Source organism: Phyllobates terribilis, unplaced genomic scaffold (assembly GCF_046119375.1).
Source record: "Phyllobates terribilis strain yellow unplaced genomic scaffold, ASM4611937v1 Scaffold_4__5_contigs__length_816908805, whole genome shotgun sequence".
Lineage (NCBI taxonomy): Eukaryota > Metazoa > Chordata > Amphibia > Anura > Dendrobatidae > Phyllobates > Phyllobates terribilis.
In genome coordinates, this window is record NW_027362764.1 from 730,254,475 (window position 1) to 730,273,280 (window position 18,806).

The following is an 18,806-nucleotide window of genomic DNA, read 5'->3' on the forward strand; positions in this document are numbered from 1 at the left end:
CATAGCAGCAGACAAGTTTTTGAAGCTGCTTGTGCCTCCAACGTCCCCCGAACAACAAGATGCAGGGTCCTTCAGAGGTTTGCAGCTGTGCATACGCCATCCTGTCGACCTCCTCTATCCACTTCACACAAGCAGAAACGGCTCCAGTGGGCCAAACATTACGTGAAGACTGATTCCAAAAATGTTTTGTTCACGGATGAGTGCCGTGCAGCGCTCGATGGTCCAGATGGATGGAGTGGAGGATGGCTGGTTGATGGACACCCCACGCAAACACGGCTACAGCGCCAACAAGGAGGAGGTGGAGTAATGTTTTGGGCTGGAATCATGGGGAGAGAGATTGTCGGCCCCTTTAGGATCCCTGAAGGCGCTAAAGATGAACTCCATAATGTATGTGGATTTTCTCAAACAGCACTTCCTGCCATGGTTCAAGAAGAAGAACCGAGTATTTCACAGCAAGATCATTTTTCTGCATGATAATGCACCATCTCATGCTGCACATAAAACATCTGCATCGCTGATATGGGCATAAAAGGGGACAAACTTATGGTGTGACCCCCATGCTCCCCTGACCTCTACCCCATTCAGAACCTTTGGAGCATCATTAAAAGGAGTGTCTATGATGGCGGGAGGCAGTTCACATCTAAGCAACAGCTCTGGGAGGGTATTCTGTCCTCATGCAAAACAATTGAAGCAGAAACCATCCAAAACCTGACAAATTCAATGGACGAGAGAGTTCAGAAGCTCCTTTCGAACAAGGGGTCCTATGTGAAAATGTAACATCACCTAGAATAAAGTTTTGAGTTGAAAACTGTTTGATTTCAGATTCTAACAACCTGCTAATGCTTATAATTTCAAAAATGACCATTTTTTTGGTCTTTATTAAAATGAAAAGGTTGATCGAAAAGTTTGGGGGATCTAAGAGTGTGGCAACCCAGTAGTCATGATTACTTCGAATTCTGACAATATGAGGGTCATGCTGCAGGTAGTGCAGCAAGAAGGCACTTATGTGTCTTGCGCATCTCGGAGCCCCAAAATTATTTTCCGGGCTAGATGCAGCTAAAAATTATTTTTAATTTTAAATCTGGTGGAGCTTATTATAGATGGCCTAATAGGATCAGTGCTGCACACTGCCACAAAGCCCAAATTATTTTCCAGTCAAGATACAGATAAACATGATTAGTAATTTGAAAGCTTAAAATGGTTGGTAGGGTGATTTTAACCAATCATCAAGCTTTTACTCTCCCCAAGATGACACAGGGGTAGAAAAGTCGTTTCGGATCCATGATTTATTCATCTTTATGAACGTGAGCTAGTCTACATTATCAGTGGAGAGCCGCGTGCGCTTATCTGTCAGCACACCACCAGCAGCGCTGAACACACGTTCAGACAGAACGCTGGATGCGGGGCATGACAAGATCTCCAAGGCGTAAGTGGCTAGCTCCGGCCATTTATCCAGATTGGAAGCCCAAAAAGAGCAAGGGTCCAGTGACACAGTCGTGGCTTCAATGTTTACTTGGAGATACTCCTGTACCATCGTCTCTAGGCGTTGACTATGTGTCAGACTTCTTGTCTCCTGTGGCCTTGCAAAGGATGGGCTAAAAAAGTGGTGAAATGATTCCGCAAAATTGATGTTACCAGCAGATACTGTGGTTCTGTTACGGTTTGAGTGCTGAACACTTGACGGTCCCACGGTTGGCAAGTTGGAACTGTGAGATTCACTACGTGCACCACTGGTATTTTGTGGAAAAGCACATGTAAGATTCTGCAACAGTCTCTGCTGATACTCCTGCATGCGTGCATCCCTTTCTATAGCAGGAATAATTTCTGCAAATTTACTTTTGTACCGGGGATCTAACAGTGTGGCAACCCAGTAGTCAGGATTATTTCTAATTCTCACAATTCGAGGGTCATGTTGCAGGTAGTGCAGCAAGAAGGCACTCATGTGTGTTGCGCATCCAGGAGCACCAAGTCCCTGTTGTGTTGGTGACGAGGTAACAATCATGCTTCCTTCCTCTGTTCTCTCCCCCCAACCTCGCACAACAGAAATGTGATCAAGGTCTCCCTCATCTGATGAGTCTTCCATCAGTTCGTCCTCCACTTCTTCCTGGGCTCCTGCACCTTCCTCACTAGTTTGGCTGCTACCATGCGCCCTGGTAAAACCATCTCCCCCACCCTCACATGCCTGCCGCCTTGGTGCTGCCGACCGTCTGGACCTTGCCGATGTTAGCCCTTCTGCATACAACTCCTCCTCCTCTACTTCCTCCACCTCCTCTTGTGCCACCACCTGACTCCGAATTCTGTTTAACATGTGCTCCAGCATGTAAATCACCGGAATAGTCATGCTGATAATGGCATCATCAGCACTAAACATCTTCGTCGCCATTTCAAAACTGTGCAGAAGGGTGCATAGGTCCCTGATCTGAGACCACTCCTCCAGCGTGATTTGCCCCACCTCTGGATCTCGTTGGCCCAGGCTATACGTCAGAACGTATTGCACCAGGGCTTGTCGGTGCTGCCACAGTCGCTGCAACATGTGCAGAGTTGAATTCCACCGGGTAGGCACATCGCATTTTAGCCGGTGAAGTGGCAGGCCCAACGACTTCTGTAGAGATGTAAGTCGCTGAGCTGCGGGATGCGAACGGCGGAAGTGAGCACACAGCGACCATGCCCTCTGCAGAAGGCCATCTAGTCTGGGATAGTGGGCTAAAAATTGCTGGACAACCAGGTTCAACACGTGAGCCATACAAGGCACGTGTGTGACATTGCCCCGGCGAAGGGCCGCACCCAGGTTTGCAGCATTGTCGCACACGGCCTTTCCTGGTTTCAGGTCCAGTGGAGACAGCCATTCATGAAATTGGTTCTCCAGAGCTGACCACAACTCCTCAGCTGTGTGACTCACATTTCCCAGACATTTCAAAGTAAAAACCGTCTGATGACGTTGAGCCCTACTGCCAGCATAGTAAGGAGGTGTGCAGGATCCCTTCTGCGCAGTTAGAAAGCTTGTGGCATGACCAGACAGGCTTTGGGTGCAGGTGGAAGACCGAGAGGAGGTTGAGGAGGCAGAAGCAGTGGAGGAACTTTGACATAAAGAGGATTGACGCACAACTCGTGGGGACGGCAAGACTTGGACAGCAGCCCCTTGTCCTGCTGTCACCATAGTTACCCAGTGCCCAGTCAGCGACATGTAACGCCCCTGTCCATGCCTACTCGTCCAAGTGTCTGTGGTGAAATGCACCCTGTCACACACAGAGTTTCTCAAAGAAGCGGTGATGTTGTGTGCGACATGCTGGTGGAGCGCAGGCACACCTTTCTTTGAGAAGTAGTGCCGACTGGGCATCTGGTACTGGGGCACTGCGACGGACATAAGGTCTCGAAAATCCTCTGTGTCCACCAGGCGGAAAGGCAGCATTTCTGTAGCCAAGAGCTTGCAGATGGTGAAATTCAACCTCTTAGCTTTCTCATGGCTAGGAGGAAATGGTCTTTTACTTGTCCACATCTGAGGGACCGAGGGCTGGCTATTGTGCTTAGACGGGGTTGATAAGGGTGTCCCCGGCAAACTGCCGGTCTGTGAGGAAGATGCAGGCGGACATGTTAGGTTGCCTTGATCCAAAGGTGGTGCTATCGATGTCGGACAGCGCTCAACACCAGCTGGTGTTACCACCTCCAAAGAAAATGATGACCTGCCAATCACGCTGGCTGTTGCGGGTAAAGAGGTGGCAGGTCTGCGCCCCAAAACAGGTGTGACTGCTGTCCCCCCAGTCACAGAGGATGAAGAGGCCGCGGATGCACAAGATATGGCAGACGGTGGTTGGCCCGGCCGGCTAGGCCGCATTGTAGCACACTGAGCTTCCCACTGCAACTTATGCTTCATGTCCATGTGCCGGTTCATGCATGAAGTACTCAAACTATGTATTTTTTGGCCTCTACTTAGCTTTTGCTGACAAATGTTACAGATAACACGAGTTGGGTGATCTTTATCGATCTGAAAAAATGCCCAGGCTATGCAAGGCTTAGCAACCATGCGACCTGAAGAGCCACCACGACTTGTGGTGAGAGGCAGAGTTGTGTTTGAGGATGCAGTTGTTGACTTGCTTCCAGTACTACGTCTCTGTCCAGGAAGGCGCAACCTGACCTCGTCGTCACTAGCATCTTTCTCCACCTCCTCTGCTGACCTCATCTCTTGGCTGACTGTGGGTTGACAGTAAGTGGGATCTCCAACCTCATCATCATCACCCTGTGTGTTATCACACCCGTCGTCCTCAGAGCCAACCTGTTCCTGCCCTGACAAAAAACTAAAGTTGTCGCTCCAATCAGGTATTTGAGTCTTATCATCGTCTTCCTCATTGTCTCCACCAACAGGAGTTACAGTTTGGGAATGAGGGTCTACATTATGGTCAGAACCTTCTGCGTCTGGTCCTGGATCCGACTCATAAAGATTCTGGGCATCAGTGCAGATCATTTCCTCGTCTGGATTCACAGAAGCGCTGGAGTCGACCTCTGATTCCCAGGCTATAGTATGAGTAAACAGCTCTGCAGACTCAACCATCTGTTCTACCTCATACTTAGACGGGCAGCTGGAGATTTGGGAGCTGTGAGGAAGCAAGTGCGATTTGGGTGACACCTTTGAGGAATGGAGTATTTGTGATGTTGAAGTTGATGTGGAGGAGAGCCCACTTAAAGGAGCACTTGATATCCGTTGAAGCACCTGCTGTTTTTGTGCCTCATCTGGAATTTGTAGCGATTGGCGTGGCCGTAAGAAAGGGATCTTATCACATTGTCCGCTAAAAGAAGTAGACATTTTAGTTTGGCTGGAAGATGGTCTTTCTTCTGCAGATGTTACTGTTGCTTTAACACCTACCCCACGGACACAACCTTTTTTCCCCTTCCCAACACGCCTATTCCCCTTTCCACCAGCAGCAGGCCTTTTTCCACTCATTTTGGTGGTTAACTAATTCACAACTCTGGAGTTGTTTGCACAAAAAAACAATGGATGGTAACCGAGCAGAGCTGAGTGGCCAAACTGTGGTATTAGGCCAAAACTATTGGCTGGGTTAGATGCAGAAAAAAATTATATTCAATTTGCAACCTGATGGAGGTCAGTATAGATGGACTAATACAACAAGTCCCACACACAGCTAGAAGCCCAATATTTTTTCAGAGGTAGATGCAGAAAAAAATATATTCAGTTTGCAACCTGATGGAGGTCAGTATAGATGGACTAATACAACAAGTCCCACACACAGCTAGAAGCCCAATATTTTTTCAGAGGTAGATGCAGAAAAAAATATATTCAGTTTGCAACCTGATGGAGGTCAGTATAGATGGACTAATACAACAAGTCCCACACACAGCTAGAAGCCCAATATTTTTTCAGAGGTAGATGCAGAAAAAAATTATATTCAGTTTGCAACCTGATGGAGGTCTGTATAGATGGATTAATAGAACAAGACCCACACACAGCTAGATGCCTAATATTTTTTCAGAGGTAGATGCAGAAAAAAATATATTCAGTTTGCAACCTGATGGAGGTCAGTATAGATGGACTAATACAACAAGTCCCACACACAGCTAGAAGCTCAAATATTTTTTCAGAGGTACTGTAGATGCAGATAAAAATTATTTTTAATTTGCAACCTGATGGAGGTCAGTATAGATGGACTAACAGAGAAAGTCCCACACACTGCTAGAAGGCCAAATATTTTTTCAGAGCTAGATGCATATAAAAAATTCTTTTGAATTTGCAACCTGATGGAGGTCAGTATAGGTGGACTAATAGAACAAGTCCCACACACTGCTAGAAGGCCAAATATTTTTTCAGAGCTAGATGCAGAAAAAAATTATATTCAGTTTGCAACCTGATGGAGGTCTGTATAGATGGATTAATAGAACAAGACCCACACACAGCTAGAAGCCCAATATTTTTTCAGAGGTAGATGCAGAAAAAAATATATTCAGTTTGCAACCTGATGGAGGTCAGTATAGATGGACTAATACAACAAGTCCCACACACAGCTAGAAGCCCAATATTTTTTCAGAGGTAGATGCAGAAAAAAATATATTCAGTTTGCAACCTGATGGAGGTCAGTATAGATGGACTAATACAACAAGTCCCACACACAGCTAGAAGCCCAAATATTTTTTCAGAGGTACTGTAGATGCAGATAAAAATTATTTTTAATTTGCAACCTGATGGAGGTCAGTATAGATGGACTAATAGAGAAAGTCCGACACACTACTAGAAGGCCAAATATTTTTTCAGAGCTAGATGCAGAAAAAAATTATATTCAGTTTGCAACCTGATGGAGGTCAGTAAAGATGGATTAAAAGAACAAGACCCACACACAGCTAGAAGCCCAATATTTTTTCAGAGGTAGATGCAGAAAAAAATATATTCAGTTTGCAACCTGATGGAGGTCAGTATAGATGGACTGAGAGAGAAAGTCCCACACACTACTAGAAGGCCAAATATTTTTTCAGAGCTAGATGCAGAAAAAAATTATATTCAGTTTGCAACCTGATGGAGGTCTGTATAGATGGATTAATAGAACAAGACCCACACACAGCTAGAAGCCCAATATTTTATCAGAGGTAGATGCAGAAAAAAATATATTCAGTTTGCAACCTGATGGAGGTCAGTATAGATGGACTAATACAACAAGTCCCACACACAGCTAGAAGCCCAAATATTTTTTCAGAGGTACTGTAGATGCAGATAAAAATTATTTTTAATTTGCAACCTGATGGAGGTCAGTATAGATGGACTAATAGAGAAAGTCCGACACACTACTAGAAGCCCAATATTTTTTCAGAGGTAGATGCAGAAAAAAATATATTCAGTTTGCAACCTGATGGAGGTCAGTATAGATGGACTAATACAACAAGTCCCACACACAGCTAGAAGCCCAATATTTTTTCAGAGGTAGATGCAGAAAAAAATATATTCAGTTTGCAACCTGATGGAGGTCAGTATAGGTGGACTAATAGAACAAGTCCCACACACTGCTAGAAGGCCAAATATTTTTTCAGAGCTAGATGCAGAAAAAAATTAGATTCAGTTTGCAACCTGATGGAGGTCAGTATAGATGGACTAATAGAATGATGCTATGCCCAAAAGATTTTACTTCACTAGGTGCAGTAAAAAAATTGGTATTCTATACACAGGTGGTATATCTTGCAACACAGATAGGCTACTCCACTGACTAACAGACTCTGCAATAGGCCAAAAAGGATTAGCTTTGCTAGATTCAGCCAAATGCTGTGAAATAAACTTGCACAGCACTGGCACAGACCTGCCTGGCAAAAACTGATAGGAACTGATGTAACCTAGTCCTGAAAAGGACTGCAATTACAATTAGTCTTTACTCCCACAACCTATCTATTTAAGAGCACAGACCTGCCTGATAAAAGTCGTAGGAAATGCTGTAACCTAGTCCTTAAAAGGACTGCAATCACAACTATTCCCTACTCCCAAGCTATCTGTATATTTGTGCGAAAATTGGCTTGAAATTAACAAGGTATAGCGCACACAGCAACAGCGGTGCCGTCTAACACGCAGCTGCAGCAGTGAGAAAATGGTGGTGACGGGGAAAATGGCTTGGTCTTATAGGGCAAGGACATGTGACATACACTGCCAATGACACATGCCCTTGCTTGTGTGAAGAAAAGCACTTCGCTCCGTGTGTGCGCTGCTGATAGGCTGACAGATTGCACCTCCCCACTGTAAATGCGGGAAAGAGAAAAAAAAAATGGAGATCTTCATTGTTCCTGCAGAGATCCATCCCCTGCCCCTCCCCCCACCCCGCTGTACACTCAAACTGCGTATTAACATTAATTTTCATCATTACTGAGAAAAAATCCAGTTATGATTTTGGTGCAAGAACAGTTATCGAACATAACCTCGAACAGCCGAATTTTTCTCAAATTGTTCGTGTTCGCCGAACGGCTCGAACACCGCCCAAAACAGCTCGAATTTGAGATTGGCGAACAGTTCGAGTAGAACAGCGCTCATCTCTAAACCTGACAGCAGGATTTACTCCTATTAACTAATTACAGTGGTGCATTTGTCATTAGAGACTGTTGCTAGCATAAATGTAAAATCCAATCCAGCCCAGCCAATATCACACCAATAGAGGTGTGTTTTTAGTCTCTGTAATACTCCTCTTCATCCTGTCTGCTTCCAAAATCACACAAATGTCTAATTGGCTGAGTGCTTCCCTATGTAAACTGTTATAGTGCTGAGCTAGTAGGATGTAGCTCATACAGTGAACTTCTGTCTATGTGCCACTACTTGCTGGCTCAGCACTATCCGCTAGTGCAGTAGCACAAAGTAATAAGATTACTCTAGTGCAGTAGCACAGAGGAAGATGATTACGCTAATGCAGTAGCACAGAGAAAAAAGATCACAGCGCAAAACTGAACGCAGCTCTTCCATCTGTGATCTCACAGCAGAATTCAGGCATAAAAGCTTTAATAAATAGGCGGTCATTGTGCTTATAGGAATGGAAACAAACTCATGAAGTTTTAGCTGTTTTGCGTTCTGATCTAAGTCGGCTGATGAAATGATGTCTTTGAATAATAAAATCAGGTAAAGAGATGATAGGGATACTCAATGTGGAAGAGAAAAAGGGAAAGTACAAGACCAGCTCTTTTTCTCCTCTTTGTAAAGCTTGTGAAAAAAGAAGTATAATTATCATAAGAATTACCTATCTGCTCTTCCTTAACAAATCCTATTTCACATGTGCTCAGCGGTTTGTTATGATTCCATTAAACAAAAATGTTGCTCTTCACTGTCAAGTTTTCCTTGGACGTGTCAAAATAATTATTAGCATTTCAAGGTGGCATTTGTTAACAAGTTTCAGGACCATATGCTTATCTGGAAAGACATCTGTTTTATTATCCTGTGTGCAGTGTTTAGCAAATAATATTTTACAAACTCATTTATGAAATGGGTTCGTAATTGTGGCATAGTCATTTACTGAGTCACAACATAATATGCAGTTTACCACTGACTTGCATATTTGGGCAAGGTTATACTCTAGTAATTAAAGTAGGTGCAAAAAATAGTGCAGAAACCTTGGCATGAAGGTGGTGATCCATCCATCTGAAGCCTCTCACCCAGCCTGCAGGTGAGAATCTCATTGCCGACTAAGGTAAAACCAGGTACACACTGATAGCGAATGATGTCACCTATAATGTGAGAAGAGAAAAGAATAGGTAAAAAAATATATATATATAACACTTAAAGTTCAACTCAAGTTTTTTTATTTGACTACCGGTTAGGTATCGGTGATATATGTTCAAAATATTTACCGGTTGCCGTCTTTGGCCATTTCAGAGCCACTTGAGTCTATCTTGTTGACCAATGTTAGGTATCAGTGATCTATGTTCAAAATATTTACGGGTTGCCATCTTCTGCTATTTTCAGAGCCACTTTAGTCCACTTCTTGACCACACGACCACAGTTGTGACCAACTGGATCAAACCAGTCTTTGGCCAGAAGTCATTTCTCAATATAAGTCTATGAGAGTCAGAACAAGACGCATACAGACTCAGGAGAGAAAATAATGGTTGGGAGGTGATTTCCGGCCAGTTAAAGCTGCAGTCTCAAAATATCAAAATATCAGAGAAGGAGCAGAACGTTGCTGGCAACAGTAAAAGATGATAAGCAGTAAATATTTTAGTACAAACACGGAACATATGTCAATGATAGCTAACTAAGAAAACATGCCAGAATGGTACATTAAAATTACATATAAATATTCTGTCATGGATTTACCGCAAGAGAGAGAACCCAGACAACCTCAGCGTCTGATTCTTCCTACTCCTGCACTCATTAGAAGCCTTTGACCTTCATATTAAATGGTGCAGGTTTCTTTTAGCAGTGTAGGGGTTAATTTGCTGCTTTGAGATTTTGGAAGCTTCACAGGGTGACGCTCTCAGCTGTTCACTATTAGCCAATCCCTTCTCCTGTATATACTGGGCTCATGTTAGCAGTCATTGCCATAGCTAGCTTCAGTGCTGCATGATTAGGAGTTTGGAGGTTTGTTGTTTGAGAAGGTGTTTGATGGGTTTTTCTAAGACTGTCGTGTGGTTTAGATGTGCGTTTATCCTCTCCTTCTCCTTCTTTTTTTCCCCATCCTCCACTCTCCGGTGTTATACTCTGTTGTTTGTGTGCAAATATTTTTAGGATTGGTATTTTCCTTTATCCCTGTTTGTATTACCTTGTTAGTCTGGTTTATGTATTGTGATACACTTCTACTCCCCTCTTCCCTGGGTGGGGGGAGGAAACAGACTGAGGGTGGATTGAGGAGCTCAGACAAGGTATGTGGCCCCGGCGTCTTTACCTTCAGAAGTAATCCGGGGAACAGGGCCAGCTAGGGAGCCCCTAGTGTTAGGGAAGGGGAAGGAGCCCCTGGTCCTTGGATACCCAGACAAAAGAGTCATAACAAATTCCCAATGTAACAGCATCAAAGATCAGCCGTCGGTCATCTATGTATACAAGTTATAATTACGTAGAGTTTGGCTTAGAAAAAATGAGGAGGGACATTTTTCAATAATTGTATAAAAAAAATTATAATTCAAGCTTCCAATCTTTCCCAGGTTTTGTCAAAATGTCCAAAACTCAACACTTTATAAATAATATAAAATGTACTAGACAACAGACCATAGATTTGATCTAACCAAACAATACTTAGATCCACCTTGAGTCCAAAAGAGTTTGTGCAGATGCTTTGTGTGCAACAGAGGGGACCACTCTTGGCCAAGTGTAGATATGGTATGAAACAGCCCCAGATGGGACCTCAATTTTATGTGGTTTAATAGTATAGTGACTTCTTTCCTCTATCGTCAGGTCCTAATTGAAGCCTTTAATACTATGTTGGTATTCTGGAGGTCAAATTTCCAGTTAGGGCTTGCTCACACGGACATAAACATCGGACGAGTGCTATTTGATAGCACTTGTACCAATGTTAATCAACAGGGCAATGCTGCTATTTGTTACTCAGATTGGATGGCACGCACTCATTCAAGTCTATGGGTGTATGGAAATTATCGGACTGAATTCGGATGACATCTGAGTGCAGTCTGACTTCCAAGGACTCACAGAATGGAGAAGATGGAAACATTTTGTTCTCCATCTTTTCCTGACAGAGTGCTATTACACTATGCTGACACTAAGATCAAAATCTGAGCAACCTCACCATGAAATTCAGCTTCAGAAGTATGCAAAAAACATCTAAACAAGCCTGATGTATTTTGGAAACAAGTCCTGTGGACCGATGAGGTTGAAATAGAAATCTTTGGTTACAATGATCAAATGTATGAATGGAGAAATAAGGGCACAGAATTTCAGGAAAAGAACATCTCGCCAACCATTTAGCATGGGGGTGGATCAATCATGCTTTGGGGTTGTGTTACAGCCAATGGCACAGGGAACATTTCATGGATAGAGGAAAGAATGGTTCAAATGAAATTGAAAAACATAACACCATCTGTTAAAAAGCTGAAGTTGAAAACAGGATGACTTCTGCAAATGGATAATGATCCTAAACATACATCAAAATTTACAGCAAACTACCTAAAAAGGCGCAAGCTGAAGGTTTTACAATGGCCCTCACACTTTCCTGATCAATATCATTGAAAATCTGTGGATAGACCTCAAAATACCAGTACATGCAAGACAACCCAGGAATCTCACAGAACTGGAAGAATTTTCTAAGGAAGAATGGATGAAAATCCCTCAAACAAGAATTAGAAGAATCTTGGCTGGATATAAAAAGCGTTTACAAGCTGTGATGCTTTCAAAATGGGGTGCTACTAGCTACTAACCATGCAGGGTGCCCAATCTTTTGCATTGGCCCATTTTTCTTTTAGTAATTTTTAAAATGTAACAGATGAATATATATACAGTACAGACCAAAAGTTTGGACACACCTTCTCATTTAAACTTTTTTCTGTATTTTCATGACTATGAAAATTGTACATTCACACTGAAGGTATCAAAACTATGAATTAACACATGTGGAATTATATACTTAACAAAAAAGTGTGAAACTACTGAAAATATGTCTTATATTCTAGGTTCTTCAAAGTAGCCACCTTTTGCTTTGATGACTGCTTTGCACACTCTTGGCATTCTCTTGATGAGCTTCAAGAAGTAGTCACCAGAAATAGTTTTCACTTCATAGGTGTGCCCTGTCAGGTTTAATAAGTGGGATTTCTTGCCTTATAAATGGGGTTGGGACCATCAGTTGTGTTGTGCAGAAGTCTGGTGGATACACAGCTGATAGTCCTACTGAATAGACTGTTAGAATTTGTATTATGGCAAGAAAAAAGCAGCTAAGTAAAGAAAAACAAGTGGCCATCATTACTTTAAGAAATGAAGGTCAGTCAGTGCGAAAAATTGGAAAAACTTTGAGAGTGTCCCCAAGTGCAGTTGCAAAAACCATCAAGCACTACAAAGAAACTGGCTCACATGAGGACCTCCCCAGGAAAGGAAGACCAAGAGTCACCTCTGCTTCTGAGGATAAGTTTATCCGAGTCACCAGCCTCAGAAATCACAGGTTAACAGCAGCTCAGATTAGAGACCAGGTCAATGCCACACAGAGTTCTAGCAGCAGACACATCTCTACAACAACTGTTAAGAGGAGACTTTGTGCAGCAGGCCTTCATGGTAAAATAGCTGCTAGGAAACCACTGCTAAGGACAGGCAACAAGCAGAAGAGACTTGTTTGGGCTAAAGAACACAAGGAATGGACATTAGACCAGTGGAAATCTGTGCTTTGGTCTGATGAGTCCAAATTTGGGATCTTTGGTTCCAGTCACCGTGTCTTTGTGCGACACAGAAAACGTGAACGGATGGACTCTACATGCCTGGTTCCCAACATGAAGCATGGAGGAGGAGGTGTGATGGTGTGGGGGTGCTTTGCTGGTGACACTGTTGGGGATTTATTCAAAATTGAAGGCATACTGAACCAGCATGGCTACCACAGCATCTTGCAGCGGCATGCAATTCCATCCGGTTTGCGTTTAGTTGGACCATCATTTCTTTTTCAACAGGACAATGACGCCAAACAGACATCCAGGCTCTGTAAGGACTATTTGACCAAGAGGGAGACTGATGGGGTGCTACACCAGATGACCTGGCCTCCACAGTCACCAGACCTGAACCCAATCGAGATGGTTTGGGGTGAGCTGGACAGCAGAGTGAAGGCAAAAGGGCCAACAAGTGCTAAGCATCTCTGGGAACTCCTTCAAGATTGTTGGAAGACCATTTCCAGTGACTACCTCTTGAAGCTCATCAAGAGAATGCCAAGAGTGTGCAAAGCAGTCATCAAAGCAAAAGGTGGCTACTTTGAAGAACCTAGAATATAAGACATATTTTCAGTTGTTTTACACTTTTTTGTTAAGTATATAATTCCACATGTGTTAATTCATAGTTTTGATGCCTTCAGTGTGAATGTACAATTTTCATAGTCATGAAAATACAGAAAAATCTCTAAATGAGAAGGTGTGTCCAAACTTTTGGTCTGTACTGTATTTATATATATATATATATATATATATTTTTTTTTTTGCCTAAAATTCAAAGGAAATGCAGCATCTTTAACTTTAAACATTTTAGAGATAATTTCTTCTTCACCTTGCTTAACTGCTCACAATAACAGTAATTTTGACCAGGAGTTCCCAAACTTTTACATACCATTGAATATACTGTAATTGATCAGATTCTCTCAGAAGAGAAAGTCTAAGGTCGTATGATCATAACCTATATGTTATAAACACATTAAAAAAGGATCTGGTTACCTATTTCAAACTCATCATCTTCTGCCAGAATTTCGGAATTCAGAACAGGAGGAGGTGACTGGCAAATTCGCAACTGATAAGCTGTAAAAACATAAATATTTGACAAATTAATTGTACAAAAAAGTTACATTTTGTCATAGTATGTTCAATCTATTTATATAGAATGCACAGATGAATACAGTATATGTGATCCTTACACAATATTTTACAAGGTCTAAGGCCACGAGGCATTTCTTTTCAAAATAGACATAAGATAGTTGATATAAAAGTCCTTTTAAGAAGAGGTTTAGCCCTGTATATAAGGAAACAAAGAACTCTTGCTTTAAACTTCTACTTGTCCTTGGAATTTGTCAAATGAATGTTGGTGGAACACTAAATACAAATTAGATGGTCACCTAGCCAGCTGACTTGGTTGTCCTTAGTCCAAAGTGTAAGACCACATTTATAGATGTGGCTTATGCTAGGGTTCACAACTGTATTTCCTCTCATCCGAGAAAATCAATCTGACTATGCTAATAACACTCTGATCAGATTTTGCTCAGAATTTGACCACAGTGTGATCATTGTGTCATCAAATTTTGTCAGATGAGCAGAAGAAGGAAAAAAAAAATCTTCATCTTCTCCATTCTGTCAGTCCGTGAAAATCATCAGTCCGTGATTTCATCTGATTTTTCCACAGATTCATTGACTTGCATTGCCGAGTGAAATCCAAATATCGGACTACTATGGACATCACTTTTATGGGCAATCACTAAGCTCAGCGGCTCATGACATCTACACTTGTAGACCCCCTGAGCTTGTGATTGAGCTTGTGATTGATGACAGCAATGCTGTGCACTATAGCTGTGACATCACCATTGTAGTCAATACAGAGGGGAGCAGTGGTGGCTAGCAGGCACTGGACCCAGGGAGGGTGAGTACTATGTGATTTTATTATTTTACCACTGTGCTGCCAAGGTAAACTGTAGATTAAAGGGGTTTATATGACCTTTATTTGCCAGTACTGTGCTTGAATAACAAAATAAAATACTACTCACCCTCCCCGGGTCCAGTACCGGATCACCACCACTTCTCCACTCTGTATTGACTGCAGTGCACAACATTGCTGAAATTTAATCAGAAGCTGTGTGGCTCTGCAAATTATATATATATGTGCTCAATGAATGGATTTTTTTTAAACACAGTTGTTATCTCACCAAAAGCAAATGGTTCCATGCCTCTTTCCTTTCTCCTCCCTCCTGGTTTTCTTTAGTTGTGTAATACTAGTCATTATGTTCTATAAGTTAAATATAGGGGATATATTGCACAACGATCTACTGATGCTCTGGTAACCTTGAGATATCTTAAAAATCTATAGTTGGACTTGGTCTTCCCCTCCCACCTCCGGAAGACCACTCTATGACATTTTAATTTTACTGTAAATATTTTTATCAAGACCACCATTTGTATGAATGTATTTTGTTAATAGAACTGACCTGAAGTCAGTATTATCTGTCATTAATGTTTAACTATTGTCAACTGATTAATGTCCTTCTCTTTGAAAATCAAAAACAAGATTTAAAAAAAAAACAAAAAAAAAATTAGAAATTCCAATTTAGCCTGATTTCACATGTTTAGAGAGAGTTGACAATATCAGACAATGATTTTAATTAATCAGACCCACAAAGTGTTTATACCAAGAATAAAAATGACCTGGCCCTTATCTTTGTTATTCATGCCAGCACAAGAATTTCCTTCCAATATTCTTCCAGAGAATCTCTACCCTGAGTAAACGTAGGCTTTTGAATCCCTAAAAGCACCAGAGTTTTTTATTTTATTTAGCGCTAGAGTGGTGTCACTAATGTAAGTTCCCTGCATTTGGCCTCATAGAAACATACCACCATTTTCACCGTTTATCAGAGCCGCTCCGGTCTGTCTCCAGCAGATTGTAACCTGCTGGCTCGCTCCAGTGTTTGATGGAGCAATCCGGAAGTCAAAACTAAGAATAAATCTATGAGAACCAGATTGAACTCTCATAGAATGACATTGGAGCTTGTGACCATTATCTCTCACTTCTTGTCAGTCAGAAGTTGTGATCAGAAGATGGCAGCACAAGACTGGAGCAGCACTGGGAAGGAAGAACTAAAGATGGTGGCTGATAAGTTTATGAATAGTGCCAGGGAACTTGGATTAGTAGCACCACTCCAGTGTTGAAATAAAAAAACGTTTTAGTGGTGCTTTAAAGGGTATGAACTCTGATCCATAGGATTGGGGCTAACTTCTCAATTGCTTGGGCACTGACCACTTTGACTTCTGTGCTCACCTCTGCTCCTGTCTCAATGTGACTGCACTCGACTACATCCAATGCTCCCTGTCAGAATAAATGAAGATGAGCTGCTTATGCTGTCACTCCCTTGGTGATCGGGAAGTTACCCCTGTAATATTGTTAGGGGGTAACTGTTAACCTTTAAGGAATTCAAAAGTCTACATTTTATCAGAGTAGAAAAGTCTATGTTGTTCCAACATACAGGAAGTTTGGTGTCTTTATGAGTGGTACAAGCTTATTTCTATTAAAAGTAGTGTTGAGCAAGCACTAAAATTCTCGAGTGCTCGAAGTTCAGGCTGAGCTCACAGTGATACTCAGGTGCTCGACCCGAGCAACGAGCCCAATGTTAGTCTATTGGAGACCCGAGCATTTTTGCGGCGGCACCCCCGGCAGTCTGTAGAAAGCCTAAAAAGTGCCCAAAACGATAGTGACAGTGCTCAAATGACATGGGAACAGCATGAGGGCCGCCCCAGGAAGCATTTCTGACCCCCAGGTCACTGCTGTCAACAACATGGTCAGAGGTATTAAGCCACTTTTATGGGCTCACAATAAAATGTTCAAAAACGAAACTGAAACTGTTTTCCTGTGAAATATGTTAAGGAACATCCTTTCCAGGGTAAAGACTTGTGTATAAGGTAAATCTGCAAAACCACAGTTCTAGTGATCTGGCCAAAACCAAACTCTTTTAAACAGATATATTTGTGTCTGAACACTCACAGACACACTCAATTTTTTTCTTTTGGGGGAGTGAAATACCAAAAGGTTAATAAGACGGTATTTGTACAGTCTGACTGAGGAAAAAAAAAAAGGAGGATTTAGATAAAAAAAAAAGGATTTTTCCTGGCCCCTGAGACCTGGGGCTAAGTCTAGCAATTTGCGCGGCAGCAGCACACAGGACTGTAATGCAGTGTTTGTTGGTATAACCACTGCGTCTCCTATACTGCCTGCCCGCCTGATATCTGGGATGGATATTAGTCCTCAGAAGGACTGTTTGTTTGATTTTGCTGGCTTTAGAGACCCTACACTACCTATTTTGCAGTATAAATCTCTCCCTAGCTCAGCAGCACTCTACCTACACTGTTTGATCCGGAGCGACTGTGTCCAAGATGGCGGCACCCGGTTTAAAATACTCAAGGTGACGCTGTGCGGCCAGCCAATCACTGTAATGTCTACAACCAACATGGCTACGGCATTACAGTGATTGGCTGGCAATCCCTGCATGTTCATTGGCTCTGTAAAGAGCACCAAACATGCAAGGCGGAGACCCGAGCTCCCGCTCGAGTAACCCGAAAATGCTCGGTGCTCGCCGAACATCCCGAGTAGTGAGATGCTGAGGCGAGTACCGAGCAGTGACGAGCATGCTCGCTCAACACTAATTAAAAGGGATGTTTTATAAAAATAAATTATCACCTATCAATGGATTAGGCTAGAACTCATAGATGGCACTTTTATGCTGTTAGACTGAAGCAGCATTGTAAATGCTCGGCTGACTCTACAGGGCCACCGAAAAAAGCTAATTGCAGAGGTTGGCAGTTCTATAGAGAATGAATGGAGCAGTGGTCAGATATGTGCACTGCTGGTCCTTTCTAGAGGACCACTCTTGATCAGTTTGGTCCCAATGGTTGAACCCGAACTGATTTGTAAGTTATCACCAATCTTATGGATCAACTAAGAGAAGTCAAGTAGGAAAAACATGACACCTATGCATCTAAATCTAACTATTGTTAGATTCACAGTAGGATATTCAGTAGGTATCAAATCAATAAAAAAAAAAAATAATAAGTAAAAGATGGCGCTTGTATGTTTGCCCTATATTTTCAGACATTGATGTATTCTTTGTATTTTGGTTTCCACCCAAAACAACATTCAGATAAGGTCACTTGGAGTTTAGATTGGAGTCATCAACTGATATGAATATTGTGAAATGTCTTTGTTGAAAATATAGAAAACTTTACGTTTGGTCAGAGTTTCCTTTTTTTCCTGTTATAGAAATTCAAGCATCTGAAAAGATATTAAAACTACCAAGAATACTACTCATTTTTTTCATTTATGAGATTACAAAGTTGAAAGGATTTACAATGGCTAGCTTGGTATTCCAATGCACAATGTAATAGAACCCTAATAACAATTTCATTTGTCATAAAAAAATCAGCAGACTGATTATATTCATAGTGAGCTGAGAAATATGTTGGCATCTGCAATCTTTGAATACCTAATTTGAAATTTGGACTCTGCTCACATTAATTTCTGTAGCATTTTATCCATTTGAAAAGAATCCAAACTGTATAATTTTTTGGACATGGTGACCCTTTTAAATGGAACATATGTTTTCTGCAGACACAAATTTCACATCCAGGCGATGACAGGTTGCTAAAAAATTGTCTACACATTCATTTAAAATGTATGAGGCACCAAGACGAGCCTGAACCTTTTTCTAAAATTGTCAAGACTTCTTTAAAAATAACAAAAATGGACTTTGGTGTCGGCCCATAACGTGATGACAGCGCGAGACCTAGTGGATATTAGAGTAACCAAATACTCAAGGGGATTTTTTGCTTTAAGAAGATCGACAATATTTAAATTAAAACCAGATCCGAATGCCAAGTGCGAATCTGCATGGACAAGTTGAGCGCCGGGTTGAGATATTATTATTATTTTTTTACTCCTTCCCGGCCCTTCTGGATCCATCAAAATGGTG

General features: G+C 41.9%; 1 protein-coding gene across 7 annotated transcripts in view; it reads right to left on the minus strand.

Annotated features, from left to right (window-relative positions):
- The window catches only part of CSMD3 (CUB and Sushi multiple domains 3), a 2,085,767-nt gene that overhangs the window by 297,820 nt on the left and 1,769,141 nt on the right, over positions 1–18,806 (minus strand). For all 7 annotated transcript variants that reach the window (XM_073679791.1, XM_073679790.1, XM_073679789.1 and 4 more), the window contains 2 exons: positions 13,804–13,884; positions 9,073–9,186 (listed from right to left, as the gene is read on the minus strand). In XM_073679791.1, coding sequence (XP_073535892.1) covers positions 9,073–9,186; positions 13,804–13,884 — 195 coding nt within the window. The remainder of the gene's footprint in view (positions 1–9,072; positions 9,187–13,803; positions 13,885–18,806) is intronic.